The sequence below is a fragment of the Notamacropus eugenii genome, chromosome 2, assembly GCF_028372415.1.
Source record: "Notamacropus eugenii isolate mMacEug1 chromosome 2, mMacEug1.pri_v2, whole genome shotgun sequence".
NCBI lineage: Eukaryota > Metazoa > Chordata > Mammalia > Diprotodontia > Macropodidae > Notamacropus > Notamacropus eugenii.
Window position 1 is genome coordinate 416,865,608 of NC_092873.1, and position 20,216 is coordinate 416,885,823.

General features: G+C 35.1%; 1 protein-coding gene across 2 annotated transcripts in view; it reads right to left on the minus strand.

Annotated features, from left to right (window-relative positions):
• Nucleotides 1-20,216, minus strand: part of IARS2 (isoleucyl-tRNA synthetase 2, mitochondrial) — a 68,864-nt gene that overhangs the window by 42,182 nt on the left and 6,466 nt on the right. The window contains exons 2-10 of one of the 2 annotated variants that reach the window (XM_072647802.1): nt 15,886-16,008; nt 10,141-10,300; nt 8,360-8,508; nt 8,228-8,277; nt 8,028-8,137; nt 7,068-7,158; nt 6,144-6,259; nt 1,576-1,745; nt 322-412 (exon numbers count right to left, since the gene is read on the minus strand). In XM_072647802.1, coding sequence (XP_072503903.1) covers nt 322-412; nt 1,576-1,745; nt 6,144-6,259; nt 7,068-7,158; nt 8,028-8,137; nt 8,228-8,277; nt 8,360-8,508; nt 10,141-10,300; nt 15,886-16,008 — 1,060 coding nt within the window. Of the gene's footprint in view, nt 1-321; nt 413-1,575; nt 1,746-6,143; nt 6,260-7,067; nt 7,159-8,027; nt 8,138-8,227; nt 8,278-8,359; nt 8,509-10,140; nt 10,301-14,836; nt 14,859-15,885; nt 16,009-20,216 lie in introns of those variants that run through there. The other variant, XM_072647803.1, reaches the window with a different exon arrangement.

A 20,216-nucleotide genomic window follows, 5' to 3' on the forward strand; every position in this document is an offset into this window, starting at 1 on the left:
AAAGTCTTTTGGAAATCCAGAAACACCCAAGTTTATTTTTCTCTTGGTTTAAGGAGAGTGGTTTCATAATTAAATCTACTTTTCCACGAATCTATCAAGTCACACAGATTGGTGAATGAAACATTGCTACTAAACAGATTCAGTTAAAAACACAAAGAAGTATATAATTTGGCAAAATAAATTAAAATAGATTAAAGGTTTTGCTTTCTTCAGGGGAAGAGTCACCCTGAGTTACAAAAGTCTAAAGACCAGAGGAAAAAACACAGATGCTACTTGCTCCTGCAAGAATGTGCCTGGAAGATAAGCAGAGGAAACACTGACCAGCATCAGATCCCTCCTCAAGGACGTTCTTGTTCTCAAGTTCATTTCCTGCAGCTTCTGTGAAATTCCCAAGTTCATCCACCAAACAATCCTAGGAGGTTCATTTTAGTCAATTAAAACAAAATGTTAAGAGACATCATCGTGTTGAGACATCTGACAATGTAAACAAAGAATTGACAATGAGACCTGATAATTATGAATTCCTACTCTATAATGAAAACTTGGATAAATTTTAGTTCTAATTATGCAACTCCAAATTCCTGGGTTTAAAAAATACCTGGAGTACTAAGGTATCTAACTGAAGTTTAATAACAAAAGCTATCAGTGTTTGATTTCAAACAAAATATCAGAACCAAGTTTCATCTATGAAACAAGGGGTAAGAGGTAATTTATAAAGTCCTTCTAGGTGACAGTCTATAATTCTGATATAATTTAGACTTGGCTAAGACAAAATTCATAGTAATTTAGACAGGTACTAGGCTAAGGTTTGCTTTAAATTGTTTTTTCTAAATACAAAATTATCAAATGAATACTCTTCCTACTTGAGCAATAAACACATTTTAAAAACCATCTCCATTCTAAAACGCACTAACTGAAAGTACCCTTTAAGTATTAAAAAACAGCTGAGACAGGGTCTCTTCTTAAGATGATTTTGCTAACCATTAGTCTATTTATATTACCTGGGAAGTAATAAAACTATATTCCTTTTCAAATATTCATTCCTTATATCACCCTCTTAACTACTGAAACTGAGTTAAAGGCAACTGGTATACTTGAAAGAGGTTCAAACTCTGCCCCTGACACTCCCTATATGACCTTGAACAATTCACTTAACCCCTCCAGGCCTGTTTCCTTATCTGTCAAAGAAGGGAGTTAGACTAGATGTGAAGCTGCTTCCAGCTGTAGATCTAGGACCCTATGACCTTTCTCAATTAGCCCCAGAAAGCAAGGTTTTACTATACAGTTTCAAACTGAACAAATCTCAATTTTGACAGATTTCACAAAATCATAGACTTAGAGCTAGAAAAAATTGTAGGTCATTTAGTTCCATCCCCATATCTTACAGATCCAAAAAACAAGAACCAAAGAAGGGAAGTACAAGCGATAAATGAAAGGGCTGGGAGTAGATGAAAAAGAATGAAATAAACTACAACATAGGGTGTCAGAATGAATTATGTTAATTTGATAGAAGCAATAAATAGCTATTCTTCCTCACCCCTCCCTCTTCAAAAAAAAGAGAGCAAGAAATGCTACCATAGGCAGCTTGTGTAAGGATGATACGCTGTAGTCTTCCATCCCGTGGGCTGGGGCTGTATGCACCAAGCCGGTGCCTTTGGACAAAGTCACGTGATGGGCAGGTAAGAGTGGGGAGACTCTGTCAGCAACTGTAGGATGAGCACAAGAACCACTATCCATATCAGCTCCTAAAAGGAAAGGAAAGAACCATTAAAAAAATTTATCTTTAGATCTTCTTTTGATTCTTTCTTCCTAGTAAATCTGATCCTAAGCTCTTTGAGAGTAGTTTTGCGTCACACTTATATCCTCATTATCTGGCACAGCACATGGAAGACATTTGATACATTTGTTGATTTGCACATTGCTATGCTAACAATTTTCCTGACGTATGAATTACATAAGCACTTGAGAAAGGTACACCAAGTTAGTTCCATATGGCCTGGTCCATACTCAAGAGCCTGTGAAAGGATATGGTAACTATCCTCCAGGAAACTAACTCAAAAGATTAGGTCCACAACCCAACAACACGGGGGTTCCTTATTAACTCTAATGCCTGAATTTATCTAAATATTTTAAAAAGTTACTTGTATCTGCTACTTGTACCACTTCCTGGGTTAACACTATAAGTCCAATCCTTGATGTCTAAAACATTATTTTATAAAATATCACTTTATAAAATGAAACCTTTAAAAATCAGGGGGAATGGTATGGGTGAGGAAAAAGAAAGAAGAAAATATATTTTTGATTAGCCAGTTCAACAAGATCTCGCAAGTTTATCTCATAAATTTCAACCATTTTCCAAAACGGATTTTTTTTCATTTCTTTTCACCCATCTTCATATCCCTTAATGATTTCAGCTGTCTTTGTAGATTCTCTTTAGCCTCACTATCCCTTTACTGAGGCATAATTGACTAATGGTATCAACTCTGCCTTTCAGCTGAATACAGCTTTCTACACTGAGCATGATGCAAATCACATTAAAATATAGTTCCCATATGATTTTAATGTGTTGCTGTATTAATAAAATATGTATGTATACATATTACATACAACTGTATATATATATATATATATATATATATATATATATATATATATATGAATTATATGTACCTGTGCGTACGTGTGTGTGTTCATCCTTCGTTGCTGAAGAAGACCATGCCATCAGAGAAATGATGACATGACTTGACTTTGTTTTGAGTGAGGGAGGGCTGTGTTCCTCCAGAGCCATCTGAATCCAGTGACCAGATATTAATCAGGATGACTGGAGATGACCCAGGATGAGGCAATTGGGGTTAAGTGACTTGCCCAAAGTCACACAGCTAGTGTCAAGTGTCTGAGGGGAGATTTGAACTGAGGTCTTCCTGACTCCTGCACTGGTGCTCTATCCACTGCACCTTCTAGCTGCCCTGTGTGTATATGTGCACACACACACACACACACAACCTATAGGGATCCTTATATACAGTTTAGTAGCCCCTTTTTCTACTGGTATTTGATATCACTGCAACAGACAGAACTGAAGAAATTATAGACTGTAACCGCACATGATTTTAAGCACTTTGGGGAAAGGGACTGTCTTCATTTATTTCAGTAAGTCAGTCAACAAGCATTTATAAAGTGCTTAGTATGTGCCAGGCTTTTTATCTCTATGCCTAGTGAGTAACAGCAGTGCCATGAACATAGCATTTAATTTTAATAAATACCTGCTGAATGAACCACAATTTTTTTCTTGTCAAAGGGTAGCATGCCTGATGCTACCTTATTGCTTTTAGAATTGCAGGGTTTGGGGAAGAGTAGCCACCACCATGGGTGCACCTTTGCCTTCTTTTTCCCCATTCCTTGGAGGACCATCCTGGATGGGAGCACCAAGGACATGAGGGCATCCCAGCAGGGCCATCAACTGCCCCTACTTAAGGCAGCCTATTCCCTTTCCTTCTCCTTTGCCAGTGATGCTCGACAGGGTTTGAATGAGATGGTAGTTAACAACAACATACCTTCTGATGAGATGAAGGTCTACAAGGCCTTATCATCTGTTCTTCCACTGTTTCCTAACGTCCTCTACACTTTAGCATTTGCCCTGATTTCTCTGAACACTGCCAACTTAACAAATAACTAAAGACCTCTGGGCCTTGCTATCTGCTTCTCTACTTAACCCCTTAGGACTTCCCCATCATTCCATCTGCCTGGCCCATGAACTGTCATTTGTTTTATCTCTTCTAAGTAGAGTGGGAGCTCTTTGAGAGCTGTCTAGTTTTTTATATTTGTATCCCTAGACCCTTAGCACAGTGCCTGGCACAGAGTAAGCACTTACATTCTCATTTATTCATTCATTCACATTGGGTTGATAGCTTTATAGTCAACAGGTTATAATGACTGACTTCATTTTTCTGAGGAATTGTTCAGTACTTCTCATCTCACAAAAATAGTTTATTTTTCCCTAATAAAATTATCTTTTATCTGAATACACAGAGTTTCAGTGCACATTCTCTCCATACTCCATACATACAAACTCTCAAGATGACACTCAATATGAGTATTTCAGTATCTTCCCCTTCAAGCTAGCTCAGTCAGTTGGCATTTCCCTACTTATGGATGCCTTTTCCCGGACAACACGTAATGGGTACATGAGTAACAATTCACATTTGTACATCCAATTAAGCATTGTTAATATTTACCTTTTACTTTACTTTCCCTAAAATATTTCTTGATGTATATCAAAATATTATCTCACAATCCCGCGACAAACCACTTTTTAAAAGTATTGTTAATCCAAGACAAAAGCTTCCAAACATCAACAGATTAAGTTTGCCAATTCCCCTTGTTCAGATACTTATTTATTCCCTCAAATAATCTAGTCAAACAAGACTTCTTTTACAGTAACCACACTGACTTTCCTCATAGAGGTTATATTTGTTGAGGACAGTTACTCATATTGTTCGTACCAATTCTGAAGCTAAGGAAGTGATTTTGTCCTTTCAAAGATTTCCCTGAATTAATGTGATGGATCAGATTCATGCCAGCAATCTAGCAATACTCTTTCTGCACAGTGGTCACTCAGAACTAAGCCTGACATTTAGGTCAATATAACTATAATTTTATTATTGAGTTTCTTCAAACTCTTGGGTTAATGACATCAAGCTTGTGATTCATTTGTAACTAGCTTATTGATAAAGGCAGCACAATTACTTTTTTTCTGTAATTTTTAAAAAAAACAAATACAAAGTGAGAAGAAAAAAACATTGGCACATACATAGCAGAAAGTAAGAGAGGGTTCATTATAACACAATAAATTTCCATTTCAAGAAAACCTATATAATAAACACTACCCACTGTTTTCAAAGCTGCCCAGGTTTTCTCTGCTTCACACTCCCCAATCCCACCCTAGAGAAGGGTACAATTAAGCATGGATATATGTACATAAATGTAGATATTTATAAATAGACGTATTTACACATGTACACTCATACACACATACGTGAAACTATACTGTACTTATTTCCCCATCATCTGTTTCTCTGAAGATGTATTGCATCTTCCTTCATAAGTCCAAGTCTTTTCATGTTTTTCTAAATCAACCTGCTCATCATTTCCTACACCTTAGAAATATTCCAGGAAGCACAACTTCTAAATAAGGAATTGCTGTGAATATCTGCTACAGAAAAAAGGGAAGCAAAGAATTCATGGAAGTTTCTCACTTTACTGAAATTACTTACTTTAAAATAATAATCATGAAATCTCAATGAATTTCTAATTGGCCTTCTGCTTTTCATACAAGGTACACATTATTTATACTGACTTTCATATATTTCAAAAATACCACATTATTGTTTGTCCTCAAATTCTTTTATGAATAATTAATTTCAAGGCATCTGGCATCATATTTAGTAACTTACGTAGTTACTTTCGTTGAACAAATTTTTCATTTCTTTTTTCTGAAGATGTTACATCTTCTAGTCTAGTCCTTTTCATTTTCTCAGTTATTCACATATGATTTTTGTTTGAGACTAGTTTTTTAAATGCATGACACACATTTTTTTCTAGTCTTCTAAAAGAGTTATTATTCAACAATCTTTAGATGTTTTCCAGGATTATTTATATTTCATATACTTTATAAAGAAACCCACTCTTCAGGTCTTTTGAACCCAAATTTCCAAATTACATTTTGGTTGAAGACGCTTTGGGTATGGATTTCTAGAACTCATCCATTTTTCCACAATCAAAATTCTTACTCTCAAAAATGTAATTTCTCCTGAAAAGTGTTAAATAGGTTTTCAGCAGCATATGTGTGTAAAAATTCAGCAATGTGTCTATACACATACATGTGTATATATGTATATTATATGGAAATTTTAAGAAACTCCACCAGTTATGTTAATAGGTACATAAACTTTGTTTATTAATATTTCTATATTTAACATACATCCAAGTATGTTTTTTAAATATCACTTCCCTGTCACAAGCCAAGACTAGAAGAGAAAGAGAATGCCTACCATTTTTAAAAAGTAGGAAGCAAAGCACTACACTCAAATCAATATTTTATGTCACTGGTAAATATGATGTTCAAATTATTTATTAATCTTTACCTAAAAATGTTGAAATAACATCAAATTTTGTTCCCAAAACAGCAGCTATAGATGATACTTTTTCAGCAGCCAATATATAAAATTCTCCAGAGTTGGCACATTTGACAATGGAATAACTAGAATGAAATATTAGAAGTTTATTAATTTTAATAAAACAAGAAGTCACGGATATGTCTATGCTTATCACACTAGAACCAACTTAAAGAGGAATTCTTACAATGACTCTAGACAAGATACTACCTCCTAGTCTTTCCCTAAAATACATAACATTTGCATTGCTATCTAGCTTGTCAAAGGAGAGAGCCTCAGCTTCAGAGCCAGGATTATTAGGGCTCAAGTCTGGCTCTGACACGCTGGGTATATGACCCCAGGAAGTCACTTAAACTCTCAGTGCTCCAGGCCAGAGGAAAACTCCAAGAGAAGCAGGAGCCACCATTTAGCACCTAAAAATCCCTGTGGGCTACTTATTGACTTAGTTTTAAAATGTAAGGTTAGCTATGTTTTTTTATATTTTAATCTGTTAAATATTTGCCAATTACGCTGTAATCTAGATGGAACACTCTGAGGAGGGTTGTGGGGCATCATAAGGCCTGGAGCTATATGTGTGACACTAGTGTTCTAGGCAAATCCTTCCAGAATCAGAGTTGCAGGGAAAGCATTGACCTGCACTGGGAAAAGCCAGGGTGCTTCACAGGACAGTTTCCTATAACTAATGAAATCACAGATCCAGGTCTTTTCCCTACCCCTTCCTACTAACAATTTCAAAGGAAACAGCTAAGGAGAAAGCTTACAACATTGTAAGAAATTAAATAAATCTAATCAAGTTTGTGTTGTCACCAGGATAGTATCCACTAACTTTTAAGATTTTAGACATTAAATGTGTTACCACCAAATATGGATAAAACAAAAAATTCTAACACATACTCAGATTCTGGCATATAGCAGACAGCCTGGTTGGCAGGAATAGTCCAAGGCTGTGTGGTCCAGATTATTGCACTAACAGGTGAGGAGTTATCTGTAGGAGAGATAGAAATGTGTTGTGAGTGGCCCCATAAACAGTATATTACATCTCTACTGTGTGTAGGGTACCTTGCTGGGCACCTGGAGGGTATAATGGTAATTTAGATGGGAAGTGTAATGATAATTTAAATGGGAAAATCTTTCCCATTCATTAATAGGCCCATGTGACTTGGGCACATGAAGTCTGAGTCACATGAGCTGTGGTAGGAAGAGTTCGCTAAATGTGTAGAATAGTAAGGGGTGGAGCAGAAAGAGCTGGAGCAGAGATGAGAGGAAGTTGTTCAGACTAGTCAGAACTTGGAAAGAGCAGGCAGCAACTAGTGTGAGTGGTAAAGTTGGTTTGTGGGAAGCCTAGCAGGGGGAAGGCTTGGGGATGGCAGTGCCCCCTGCATTGTTATTGTGTATGGATTTCTTTGTTGCTGCGATGGAACTGGTTTTCTTGTATCTGAATAAATGTTTTGGTTCTATCTTCCATGTGGAGAGTCTGTGGTATTTCACGACTGTGGTATTGTGTTGTGGCTACAGAGGGTTGGAAAAAGGAGAAGAGGACAAAGAGAACTGGGAAATATGACAGTCCTCACCTCAATCTAAAGATATATACATTTACACAAATAAATCTAGAAAGTACAGGCATATGAATCAAATATGAAATGTTTAAGATTTCAGTTCCAGAGGATAGAAAGATAAAAGATAATATTTAAACAAGGTGTTAATGAGAGGTAAGATTTCAAGTGAAAGAGACATGGGGGGGAAGGTATTCTAAGCATATGGAAAAACATTCATTAAAAAAGGGTACAAAGGCAAGAAAAATCACAGGCCAATATCCCAATGCTATCTGTGACAGAAGAATTATAACAGATGTACCTAAGACGGAGGCCAGCAAAGGAGGAGGTTTCAAGAGTGGGAACTTGACATACACAGAGTGACTGACATGCTCAGGATTATATTCAAGTTCAGCTTCAGCCAATGCAGTCCTAAAATATTTTAAAACATCATGTTAACAAATGAGTGCTTTGAATTCACTCAAAAACTGTCCCCTTTTACTGCCCATTGGTTAAACATACCTTGCTGAAGGAGACCAAAATACAGGTTTATAAGCTCTATATATCAAATCCTGTAGAAGATAAAATTACATTAAAAGAGTAATTTTGTGACATACACTTTAAAATGTTTACAAATTATTCAAATAAAAATACCTTAGCATACATTTGATAGAACATTTTTATTTGTTGGGCCTCATACTTTCCGTCAAATGTGTAGTAGCAATTATCCCAATCTGCCATTACACCCCAACGAATAAATGCAGACTTCTGTTTCTCAATAGCTGCTTCAGCAAATGCTCTGGCTGAAACACAGAACCGATTCTTAAAAAAAAAAAAATTCAACCAAGTTGTTAAAACCACGTTAAGCATGTGTTCTCCAAAATGTCAAAAATGATATACTATCAGTAATACATGTTAGTACAGATCTGATTTATAAGCCAGTGCTGTCACACTGAAATCACAGAGAGGTCACTAAACAGTTAGTAAAGGAAAGCAGGTTAGAGAGGAAGATAAATAATTTCTACAGCGTATTTCCCTTTCCTCTTATGGTTTCTTGCTAGTTTGTACAAACTGGGGGCATCTATTACCCATTTCAATATACATAATGAAAGAACTAAGATAACTGATACAATCCCTTATCTTTAAAAAGGACTATTCTGTGCAAGAAAAAAAATCATAATACACAATCAGTACTTGTATAATTTTATATGAGTTTTTTTTGTTTAGTGTTCACATAAGCAAGAGATTTCATCCATCTTCTCAGATGGGAGAATGTCAAAGAGTTTAATTTAAAATTTTAAGCTTGCTTCTGGTTTACAGAATCAGAAATACAACTACTGATTGTATACCAAGTTCATGCAATTAGAAGACAGAGCTAAATGTGAACATAGCTATACAGGTTTTTAAATTTCTTCTTTCAGTATCCAACAGTTTAGAGATCTTCATTAGATCCAAAAGCTCTGATTCAATAAGCCTACACTTCTTGGAAAACAACACATTTCACAAAAAGCAGTTTTTTTAGGTTAGAGAAAAACAAAATTTTATCTGGGAGATTTCGCAATACTATAGATGGGGGAGAACCATAGTTTTAAAAATAAAGTCCAGAAATGTCTAGAAAAATTACTTATAGACTACTGCATGTAGTCAGTTCTATGATAACCTTTGTTTCGAAAATGCAAATTTGTTTCAACACAACTGATATACTGGGGAACAACATAAACATAACTTGGATTATGAGCTTGCTTATGCTCAAATTTCTTCAGTGCCCACTTCACAACAACTCACAAGTTGCAAGTCTTCCACAAGTATACTTCAGGTCCTTTTTCAAAATAAAATCCCATATCTACTGTGTATTTTCTAACGCGGTAAAAATCTATAGGCAAAGGAGGGCTGATCTGTACCCAGAATGTTCACTTCATCCCAAAGTGGTGGCTGAAGCAGATCTCTCAACTGTACCAGGAGAACTAGGACACAAGGCCAAACAGTGGCCCAAAGCCATAGACATAGCTACTATTAAACGCAGTTCTTATATATTTCTTAATGATTTAATGTTTAAGTCTGTGCTGCTCTTTTTGCTAGGCTCTTGTCTTTTTTTAACGTATAACTAACAAAAATTTTTTATTTTTCCCATCAGCTCCCTGATTTTTACTGTGTCATTTAGAAATATATGTCATTTTATAGAACTGATTGTACTGTCAGACATGATCAATGTGTAAGATTTGCTTTGATGAATTTTTTCATCTTTTTTTAAGCTGTATTACATAGGATAGTTGGTTAGGCAGGAGAGTAGAGAGGGATAAATTCATATATTAAGGTGATATGAAAATAGAAAACATCAATAAAAATAGGGTAAAAAATTTTTTTTAACTGGAAAGCAGTGAGTTTGATCAAGTATCTTTGCCATTATTTAAAATCATAAGACACAGAATATTTACCTGTCTTTCTAATTTCCATTGGTGAAAGATTCTGAGCTTTTTCTCCAAGTTCTGAAAGTGCTTTTAATTCAATGGGTAATCCATGACAATCCCAACCTGGCACAAAGTGCACCTTTGAACCTCTCATCATTTGGAATCGATTAGTTATATCTTTCAAGATCTATAAAATAAAATAAAAAATAAAAACTCCACTTAAATGTAAATATATCTAATGCTTAAATCTTTAAATATATGGATATGTTATCATATAAATATGAAAATAAGTCTGTACATCAATACTTCAAATATCTGTGATTTTATCCACATGGGAAATCCCTCTACAATGTACATGTAAAGCTACTGAATGTGACAGCTCATATAGTTAGGGAAATATATAGATCAATTAGGTGGTCCAGTGGATAGAGTGCTGGGCTTAGAATCAGAAAGACCTGAATTCAAATCCAGCTATGTTATGTTATGTTATGAGCTATGTGACCCTGGACAAGTCACTTTACCTGTTTGCCTCAGTTTCCTCAACTGCAAAAATGGGGATAATTACAGTATCTATTTCTGTACAGTTGTTGTGAGAATCAAATGAGGTGTTTGTAAAGTCCTTAGCACAGTCTCTGACACAGAGCAGGCATTCTATAAATGCTTATTATCTTTCCCACCTCCCTCTAAGAGATGATTTTAAGAATATTAACTCACTGGTCTAAACTACAGCTTGTGCTCCACTGGCTCAGCCTTCAAAATCGCAAGGCCAGCTTCATTCCATGATGTAATAAAGAAATGTTTATTTCATACAGACAGCAAGAATATGTGATTTTATTGGTAACAAAAAAAATGAAGAAATTCTGTCTACCGATGCTTATCAATCCGTGTGTGTGTGTGTGTGTGTGTGTGTGTGTGTGTGTGTGTGTGCCTTTTGATACAGCATTACCACTGCTAAGTCTATACCTGAAAGAGATAAAAAAAAAAATGGAAAAAGTCCTTTATAAACAAAAGTATTTATATCACCTCTTTTGATGGTAATAAAAAAATGGAAACTAAGGAAACATCCATCAATTGAAGAATAGCCAAATAAGTTATAGTATATGAATGTGATGAATTATTGTGTTAAGAAATAAGGAAATAGATGATTTTTAAAAATAGACAAATGAAATAATGCAGAGTGAAGTAAGCAGAATCAAAACAACTTATACTATTACATCAATACTGTAGAAACGAACACTTTTAAGGACTTACATAAACTGATGAAAAATGAAATGAGCAGATCAGAAGAATCATTTATACTCTAATTGATACAATGACCACTCATGAATTGAGAGCACAGGTATCAAACATTCTACTGGCTGGTGGCATGCTGCCTACTATACTCCCCAGTGAGGCCAGAATCAGATTAAAATGTTAACTTCTACATAATCTTAACATGTTGATATTAACGAAAAAAGAAATACATAAATGTGTTTTCCTAAGTCACTATGGCAGTCCACAGGGATCTTTATACTGCATGAAGTGACAGATTTAGGATGCAGAATGAGACGTACATATTTTTGTATATAGTCATTCATGGGATTTTTTGCTTTAGCTATGCATATATATTTATTAGGATGGGAGTGGGGTGGGGGAGGAGTGGGGAAGAGAGGCAATCAGGGTTAAGTAACTTACCCTGGATCACACAGCAAGTGCATAAGGCCACATCTGAACTCAGGTCCTCCTGACTCCTGGGCCAGTGCTCTATCCACTGCGCCACTGAGCTGCTCCATTTATATTTATTTTTTTAAATTTGGATTTTTTTCCCAGTGGGGTGGGGGTTAGGAGAGCAAATGGATTTCTGATACTTTTTTCAAAATAAAGAGATGTGGGGTCCCACATATATGAAATGTATAAGCTCTCAGATGAGGTCACTTTTATTAGTTTTACTCGATTATTTTGCTTTGTTATAAGAGATCTTTCATGAAGTGGGAGAATTCTGAAGTGTAAAAACTAAACATCTCAATAAAACTTTTAAAAAAACTAAATAAAAAACTCCCCAAAACTCCCAAGGTCCTACCCATGATGAACAGTATCCAGCTCTGACATTGGTAAGCTAGCCTTAATTTGCACTTAATTAGCACTCCTGGGTGCTATTAGGATGCAATACCTACTGCATTATCTAGAAAGAAGTGCTGTTCCTCTTTCAGGTCTACTGGATTTCTTGTTGTCCATAAACATGCACACATTCCATGTACCAATGGTGAGTGGAATCATCTTCAGAAAAGTCTCTGCATATCTATTTTTGTTTTGTAGGATCCCTGCCTGCCTCAGGAAGCAGGCCAGGGTTATATGAAGCAGACAATTTTTAGGGCACCTTTTCTAGGTCCTTCCTCACACCAGGAGGTGAGCAGTACAGTCCTTACAAAAGGCTACATCCTGCTTTATCACTGCTGCTTCGGTCCAGTGAGAAGATGACCCTTATGGCCTGGGCCACCTACGTGCAGGGTTGGGACTATGGATCCCACTAGTTGTCACTTATCTATTGCTACAGAACTATGAAGAATAAAATAGTAAAATGGTAAATGGTAAAAGGGTATGGGTGATGTCTTTTGATTCGAGCATAAAATGGATTTAAGTAGGGCAGAGTTACACAACTTCATCAGCCTTACTCTCTCTTCCAGAGTCATTGATGCCCAGTGACAAGACAAAAGTCAAGATGACTGGCAATGGCTTGGGATGCAGTGGATGACCTTGGTATTTTCAATGTCTAACCAAGCTCTAAGTGCTCCATGAGGACTGCTTCTACTGCTTTCATGGTTCATTGGAATAAAGTGTTCACATATACCTATTCTGCCAGGGAAGGCCTCACATGCTTGGGGTAGACATTTAACTAAATGGCAGGTCTGAGGTTTGTTGGTTAACCTCAACCTGGTTTAGCCCATCTGCTGAGATAGTTTTACTGGGGTGTGAATGCTAACTATGCGATAGATTCTTGGGACCAAAGATGAGCTGAGTGGCAGTTGGACACCAAAGGTGGAAAGCAGCCCCAGACTTCGGAGCCCTCACGCCAAAGGTACTCATCTTCCCTGAACACCCTGTATAACCTAGAATATGATGTAAGGGTTGGTCTAAGTCCAAATTTCTGCCAGACTATTCTCCAGTTTCCCCGGAAGTTTTTATCAAATAAAGACTTCTTTCCTAAGTAATTTATGTCTTCTGGTTTACTGAGTTCCACTGTTTCTCATTTACCTGTAACTATATTGTTTCACTGATCTACTTCTCTATTTTTTAACCAACACCAAATGGTTATGGTGACTGCTGCTTTATAGAATAGCTACTCCTCTTTGATTTCCTCTTATTGTTTTGTTTCTCCAAGTGAATTCTGTTATTTTATCAACTTCTATAAATTATTCCTTTGATAGTTTAATTGGTATAACATTAAAAGTGTTAACTAACATCTCCTATCATTCAGATACCTTTTTCCCACTATGAATTCCTCCCCTGTCTCACCTATAGAAGATATTTGCACAAGTGATCCTATCCCATTCCACCTTCTTAAGCAGCCTTACCCCCTCTATTATTAGAATGAAGGATTTTTAGTTAAGGCTTTCATTATTAAATACTTTTTATGTGCCAAGCATTGTGATAAGTGCTGGGAATACAATAAAAACAAGAGGAAAGCTAGCCCTGGGCCACAAGAAGTCTACATTCTGGAGGTGGTAGACAATAATCCATAACAAAGGAGATAAGGCAGGGAAGAATGGTGAAAGGTACTATGGGAAAATCTGAAGGGTTAGGAGACAAGATTTTTAGAACTGAGTACAGTTACCTGGGGTACTTCCTCAAATGGAGGATTCAGGAAGGAATTCACTAAGTGGAAGAAGAGACAACAGGGATGGAGGTATCTCCAGTGTAGGAATGTAACTGGAGTGGAGGTGCAAAAGCTCTCATCTTATTTCCACCTTCTCATTAACCTTTAATCTCTTCCTGTCTACTGGCTGCTTCATTCAAAAAAATTCTCCCTCAATCCATTCATCCTTGTTATCCATCATCCTGTATTTTCTTTTCATGGCTCTTGACTTGAGAAAGTCAGATACAACTGGTTTCTTCCACTTCTTCTCTCCTTAGATTTGGCTTTAGACATCATCATTGCACCTTAACCATTCTCTCCAAAGTTACCAATGATTTCTTCACTGCTAAATCCAAAGGCCTTTTCTTAACACTTATTCTCTTTGACCTCTTCGCAGCCACTGTTAATCACTCTCTTCTCCTTGATACTTTTTGTTCTCTAGGTTTTCAAGACATTCTCTTTCCTGGTTTTCCTCCAACCTATTTGGTCACTCTCTTGGGTTTTTGGTTTTTTGGGGTTTTTTTTGGCTGGATCCTCATCCAGATCATTCCCTTTAACCTTAGGCATCCTCCACACAATTCTTTCCTGGGCTGGATGTCACTAGATGATCTTATCAGTTTACCTAGATTTAATTAGCATCTATGTCGATCTCAACTCTATCTTTTTTCCTTAACTTCTCTGCTGACCTGTGGTCTCATATCTCTAAGTGTCTTTCAGATACCTCAAAATGGAACATAGGTCCAGTCCCTACATCTATCCCCTAATATCCTCCTTATGAAATTTTAACAAAAAAATTGTAGTGAGAACATAGTAATGTACAACACTGACCACAATGACTTGAATATAAGGTGAAATTTTTAACAGTTGTGTCTTTTAAAAAACACAGCTCACCTTATATTCTTAGAAGTGAGAGTCATGACCTGAGAGTCATGGTGCCATGAGGCCCTGGCACAAGCAAGTGCAGCATCCTTTTGTGATTGTTGCTGAAAAGGAAATCGGTTATTATTGATTATTTTTATTTATTTTTAGTTGGATTATAGGATTAAGCAAATTTCCCTTTTGGGAAGATCTATGGGGCCCTTTTAAAGTTGCAATTCTGGTTACAAAAGGCACCGCCTCTAAGTTTATCTACACTTCTGGTACGGGATTAACAAAGCCTAGGAAGAGCTAACTAGTCAGATGACATGTTCTGTCCAGCTAAATTATATTCAAAATAAGTTTCTGTAATTTTCTTATTCCTCTTTTCTGTTATAAAAATCAACTCCATAAATCACTCCCTGTCTCTGACATGAGAAGTCAAATGACCTGGTATGATATGCAAATGTTACCTTTGCAAATTAAATAATGAAATGCTCAGTCTTCAGTTTCTTTTTATTTCAGACAATTAATTTTGATATTGCAAGCAACTGTGAAATAAGTACTATTACCTCTTGTACAGGAAGAAGAGTACTATACAAAAGACTACAAATAAGAGAAGAGCGGGAGCAATTGAATGAACTATACTACCATAGTATAATGGAAGACAACACCAGGTCATGGATTTTTCCATAACTAGCTACTTGACAATAGAGAAGACATCTTGCGTCTGCAGGTCTCAGTTTCTTCACTTATAAAAAGAAGTTTATACATACTTCACTTTAATTCTGGCATCCTAAAATTTAGCTTTACTTCTGTTTTAAAATTTCCACTAGATTTCTTTGCTTATAAGGAGCCCATATTCAAAGTTTTTCAAAACTGATACAACCTGCCTAAGCTTGTGCTTTCCTGGAAAGCTCTGAGAGCTACAGAATAACTCCATAACATAATGAGGCATCAAACTACGACTTTAGGGTATATAACTATAACACATCTTTAATGAGTTGAAAAAATATTTTTGGGAGGAAAAACATGAAAATCTTTGAAGTACGCAAGATTGATAAGCAATTGAAAATTATAAATACCTTATTTAAAGCATGACCGACATGAGCTTCACCATTAGCATATGGAGGTCCATCATGAAGACAAAATTCTTCTTTTACATCTCTTTCACTTTGCCATGAATAAAGTTCTGAAAACCCACATTTCTGTAAAGACAGAAGAAAAGAAACTATATACATTTAATGTATGAACAACTCATCTCATTTTAAAGTAACAAATTCTTAATAAAATAATAAACAATTTGGTACTGGCTAAAAAATATACTAAAGTAGCTATACTGACAGTTTTGTAGTCATTATTTAGATCATTTTACTCCACTGTGAATGAATTCATATATATCTTATGTTTCTCTATATTAAACATAATCATTGTTTCTTATAGCATGGGAATATTCCATTATATTTACGTACTACAATTGGTTTAATCATTCCCCAACTGTTAGGAATCTACTTTGTTTTCAGTTATTTTGCTACCACAAAAAATGCTACTCTAAATATTTTGGTTTATAACTTTCTTTTTGACAATGAATTCATTAGGGCATATGCCTAACACTGATACTTCAATCATTTTATTCACATAATTCCAAACTCTTCTACTGGATTATTGAACAAATTCACAACTCCATCAGCAATGCATTAGCATGCAGTCTTTCCATACGTCTTCCAACACTGATTGTTCTCATGTTTTGTCATTTTGCCATTTTTGATGAGCTGATTTTCAAATTCATTTAATCAAAATTCTTTTATTTTTTGCAATTACCTCTATTCCCTGATTGGTTGAGAATTTATCTCCTACCCATGGATATGAAAAGTATATGATCTGCTTCTCTTCTCATTTTTAATGCCATGATCTTTAATATTCATGTCATGTCTACATTTAAAATATATTCTAAAATATGTTTTAAGTTAGTGATCTAAACTTAGTTTCTGCCAGAGTGCTTTAGTTTTCCCAGCAATTCTTATTAAACAGGAATTTCTTTTCTACATAATTTATGTTTGAAGGTTTATCAAATACTAGGTTCTTGGGTTCAGTTATTTCTGATTCTTCTTTATGAGTACATTCAATTGAGCTACTTTTCTATTTTTTAACCAGTACCAAATAGTTTTAAGGATTCTGCTTTATAAAGTGGTTTGAGGTCTGGAATTGCTATTGCCCCTTAAATTCTACTTTTATTCATTATGTCCTATGATATTCTAAAAACCTTTGGTACTTCAAATTAATTGTTACCATTATATCTAGCTATGTAGAATTTTGGTCATCTGTTTGATATAACAACACATCTGTAAATTAACTTTGGTAGCACAGTCATTTTTATGAAATTTTCATGATTACTCTTGAGTCTTGAATAGTCCAGCTATTTAAGGTGTAACTTTACTTCTCTAAGGAGCATTTTGCAATTGAATCTATACAAGTATTGAGTGTGTTTAGGAAAGAGAGAAGAAAGAAGAGACAGAAGGAAGAAGGTTGGTTAAGAAGCCTTGACACTTAAGTATTTAGAGAAAAAATTAACTGAATTACTTATAGGGAGAAATAGAATGCAAAACGTAATAGCTGGAGGCCTCAAGACACCCCTTTGGCACTGGGACAAATCTGACAAAAAAGAAGTACTTGAACGACATTTATGAAAAGTCATATATCTTAGATCTTTGATGGCTACTAATAGAAATGAGAGCGAAAGCGAAAGCAAGATTTCTCATCTGCACATGGTATCTTTACAAAAAATTGGCCAAGTTCTTGGATACAAACAAGCATGGTATGCGTAAATATTAAACTTATCCTTTTGAAGTCACAACTAGATGAAAATTGTAATCAAGATCGAATATCTGAAGAAAAGATTCAAACCTAAAATGGGCACTAAATAATATAAACATAAAGAATGAATGTGTCAAATACAAAATCATAGAAACAATAATTTCAAAGAAAATGAGAAGACAACATAGCAAAACTTTGCATATGCAACCAATGCAGTCTTAAGAGGGAAAATTTATGTTTCTAAATACTTTAATCAACAAAAGATAAAAAGAACAGTCAATGAACTGGGCACGCAGTAATATGCAACAAGAGAAAAGCAACAAATAAAAAAAAAAAACCAAACTAACCACAAAAATGGAAATTAAAAAACCCCAGTACGAATTCATAGGTAAAATCTAGGAGCCGCCTTTTTTGGGGGGAGAGGAATTCAAATAAAAAAACTAATAAAAATAGACAAATTAAAAAAAAACGAAAAGAAAAACCAAATTGACGAAATCAAAAAGGGAAAGAGTTCATGATAAATAAAAAAGGGACTAAGTAAACATCAGGAACTGTTTTGCCCAATTACATGCCAACAAAACTAAAAACTTAAATGAAAGAGATGCATATTTACAAATATATAAAATATTCAGATTAATAGAAGTAAAATAATTTATGATCAAATTTGAGAAAAAACAAGTCATGAAAACTCACAAAATAAAAAATTTATGGAAAATGGATTTGTGAGTGAGTTCTATTAATCATCTGATGCAAATTAACTTCAATATTAAATTGTGTACAAAAAGTGAGAAAACTAATCTTATCAAATTACAACTTCTGTGGGAGAAGTGAGAAAGAACTGAGCTAAAAAAGAAAAAAAATCGTGAGACAAAAACATTTCAATGAAAACTTTAGTACTTAAAGTAACAAAAAGTTAGAACATAAATTCTTTTTGAGTAGGGATTATTTTATTTATTTAATTTGTGTCTCTATTGTCCAGCACACTGGTAGATAATGCTTAATAAAAACTTTTCAATGAAATGATCAATTGATATCAAAAAACCAGAAATACTGTGGAGGGGCCATCAATTAGTAAATGCCTAAGAAAATACAGTATGTAAACATAATGAATATGCCACAAAAATGACAAAAGGAAAAACTTAAGAGAAACCTAGGAAGAATGGTATAAATTCATGCAGAAAAAAAATAAGCAAAACCAGGAGAATAATTTACATAAGGACTGCCATAATGTAAAGTACCTTTAAAAGACTTAATAACTCTAACCACAGCAATGGAAAAATCATGACTTGAAAAGAGATTACTCTTCGTTGATTGCTGAGGGACTACAGGAGCAGAAAGCCATACATTTTCAAACAAGTCCAACGTATTGGTTTGTTTTGCTTGACAAGTTATTTGCTACAAGGAAGGGTTTGGGGGTTGGTAATTAGTGAAGGGGAAAAGACTGAAGATTGTGACGATGCAGAAATATTAGCAAAGAAAAAGAGTCAAGAAAACATTTTAAAAATACATAGAAGGCAGGAGAAAGGACTTGAGAGGGATCACAGAATCAGGACAGTTTTGCTACTCCTATATTTAATTTAATATGCACTTAAAATTACACTCAACAGTTCAGCTTCATATACAACACTCATCTGTTCTTTTTGTATTAAAATTTTCATTTTTGCTGATTTGTTACATTCATAATAAGGTAGAATTTAAAAATACCAACTCAAACTAGTAAGTACAAATTAATTCCTAAGAAAACTAGAAGCTTAATAGTACAAATGAACAGTGTTAATAATCTGAATGAATTCATGAAACATGTTCTCCCCAGCTTTCCCTGGCCTCAGCTTCCTCTCATCACATCCTTAGACTGTTTTATATTATGAGTTGTTATTGCTGTTGTTGAGTCATTTCAGTTGTGTCCAATTCTCCAACTGGTTTGCCATTTCTTTCTCCAGTTCATTTTACAGATGAAGACACTGAAGCAAACAGGATTAAGAGACTTGCCCAGGGTCACACAGCTAGTAAGTGTCTTGAGTTGGAGTTGAACTCAGGTCTTCCTGACTCCAGGCTTGTCACTCTATCTACTGAACCAACCTAGCCTCTCATATATTATGAATTAAATGAATTCTAAATTCCTTTCCAGCTCTAAACATTCCCTGGATTTATGAATTAAAAAATTAAATTGCTAATCCTTTTTTTCAAGTATTCTTGTATTATTCATTTTACTAGGTTAAAGTTAGCAGAAGACACCCACATAAACATCTACTTCTTTCACATTCTCCTAAATTCTTTCATACAGTGGATGTTTTAAATAAATATTGCTGATCAACTGGATCACAAATTCTCAGAGTTAGAAAAGACCACAGAGATCATTTAATGCAACCAATAAATGAACCTCTACACTATACCTGACAGTGGTCATCTAGCCTTTGCTTTAAAATGAAGAAACTCCCTCTACCAATCTGCAGCTTATATAGTCTTAGAGAGCTGATCTAGTTCAGTGGTGTCGCGCTCAAAGGGAAACAGGGGCCACTAAACAATACACAAGGCTCCTGTAGGTCACATCACTGACTTAGAAAACCACATATTTATATGATTCAGGACACATATCTGACAA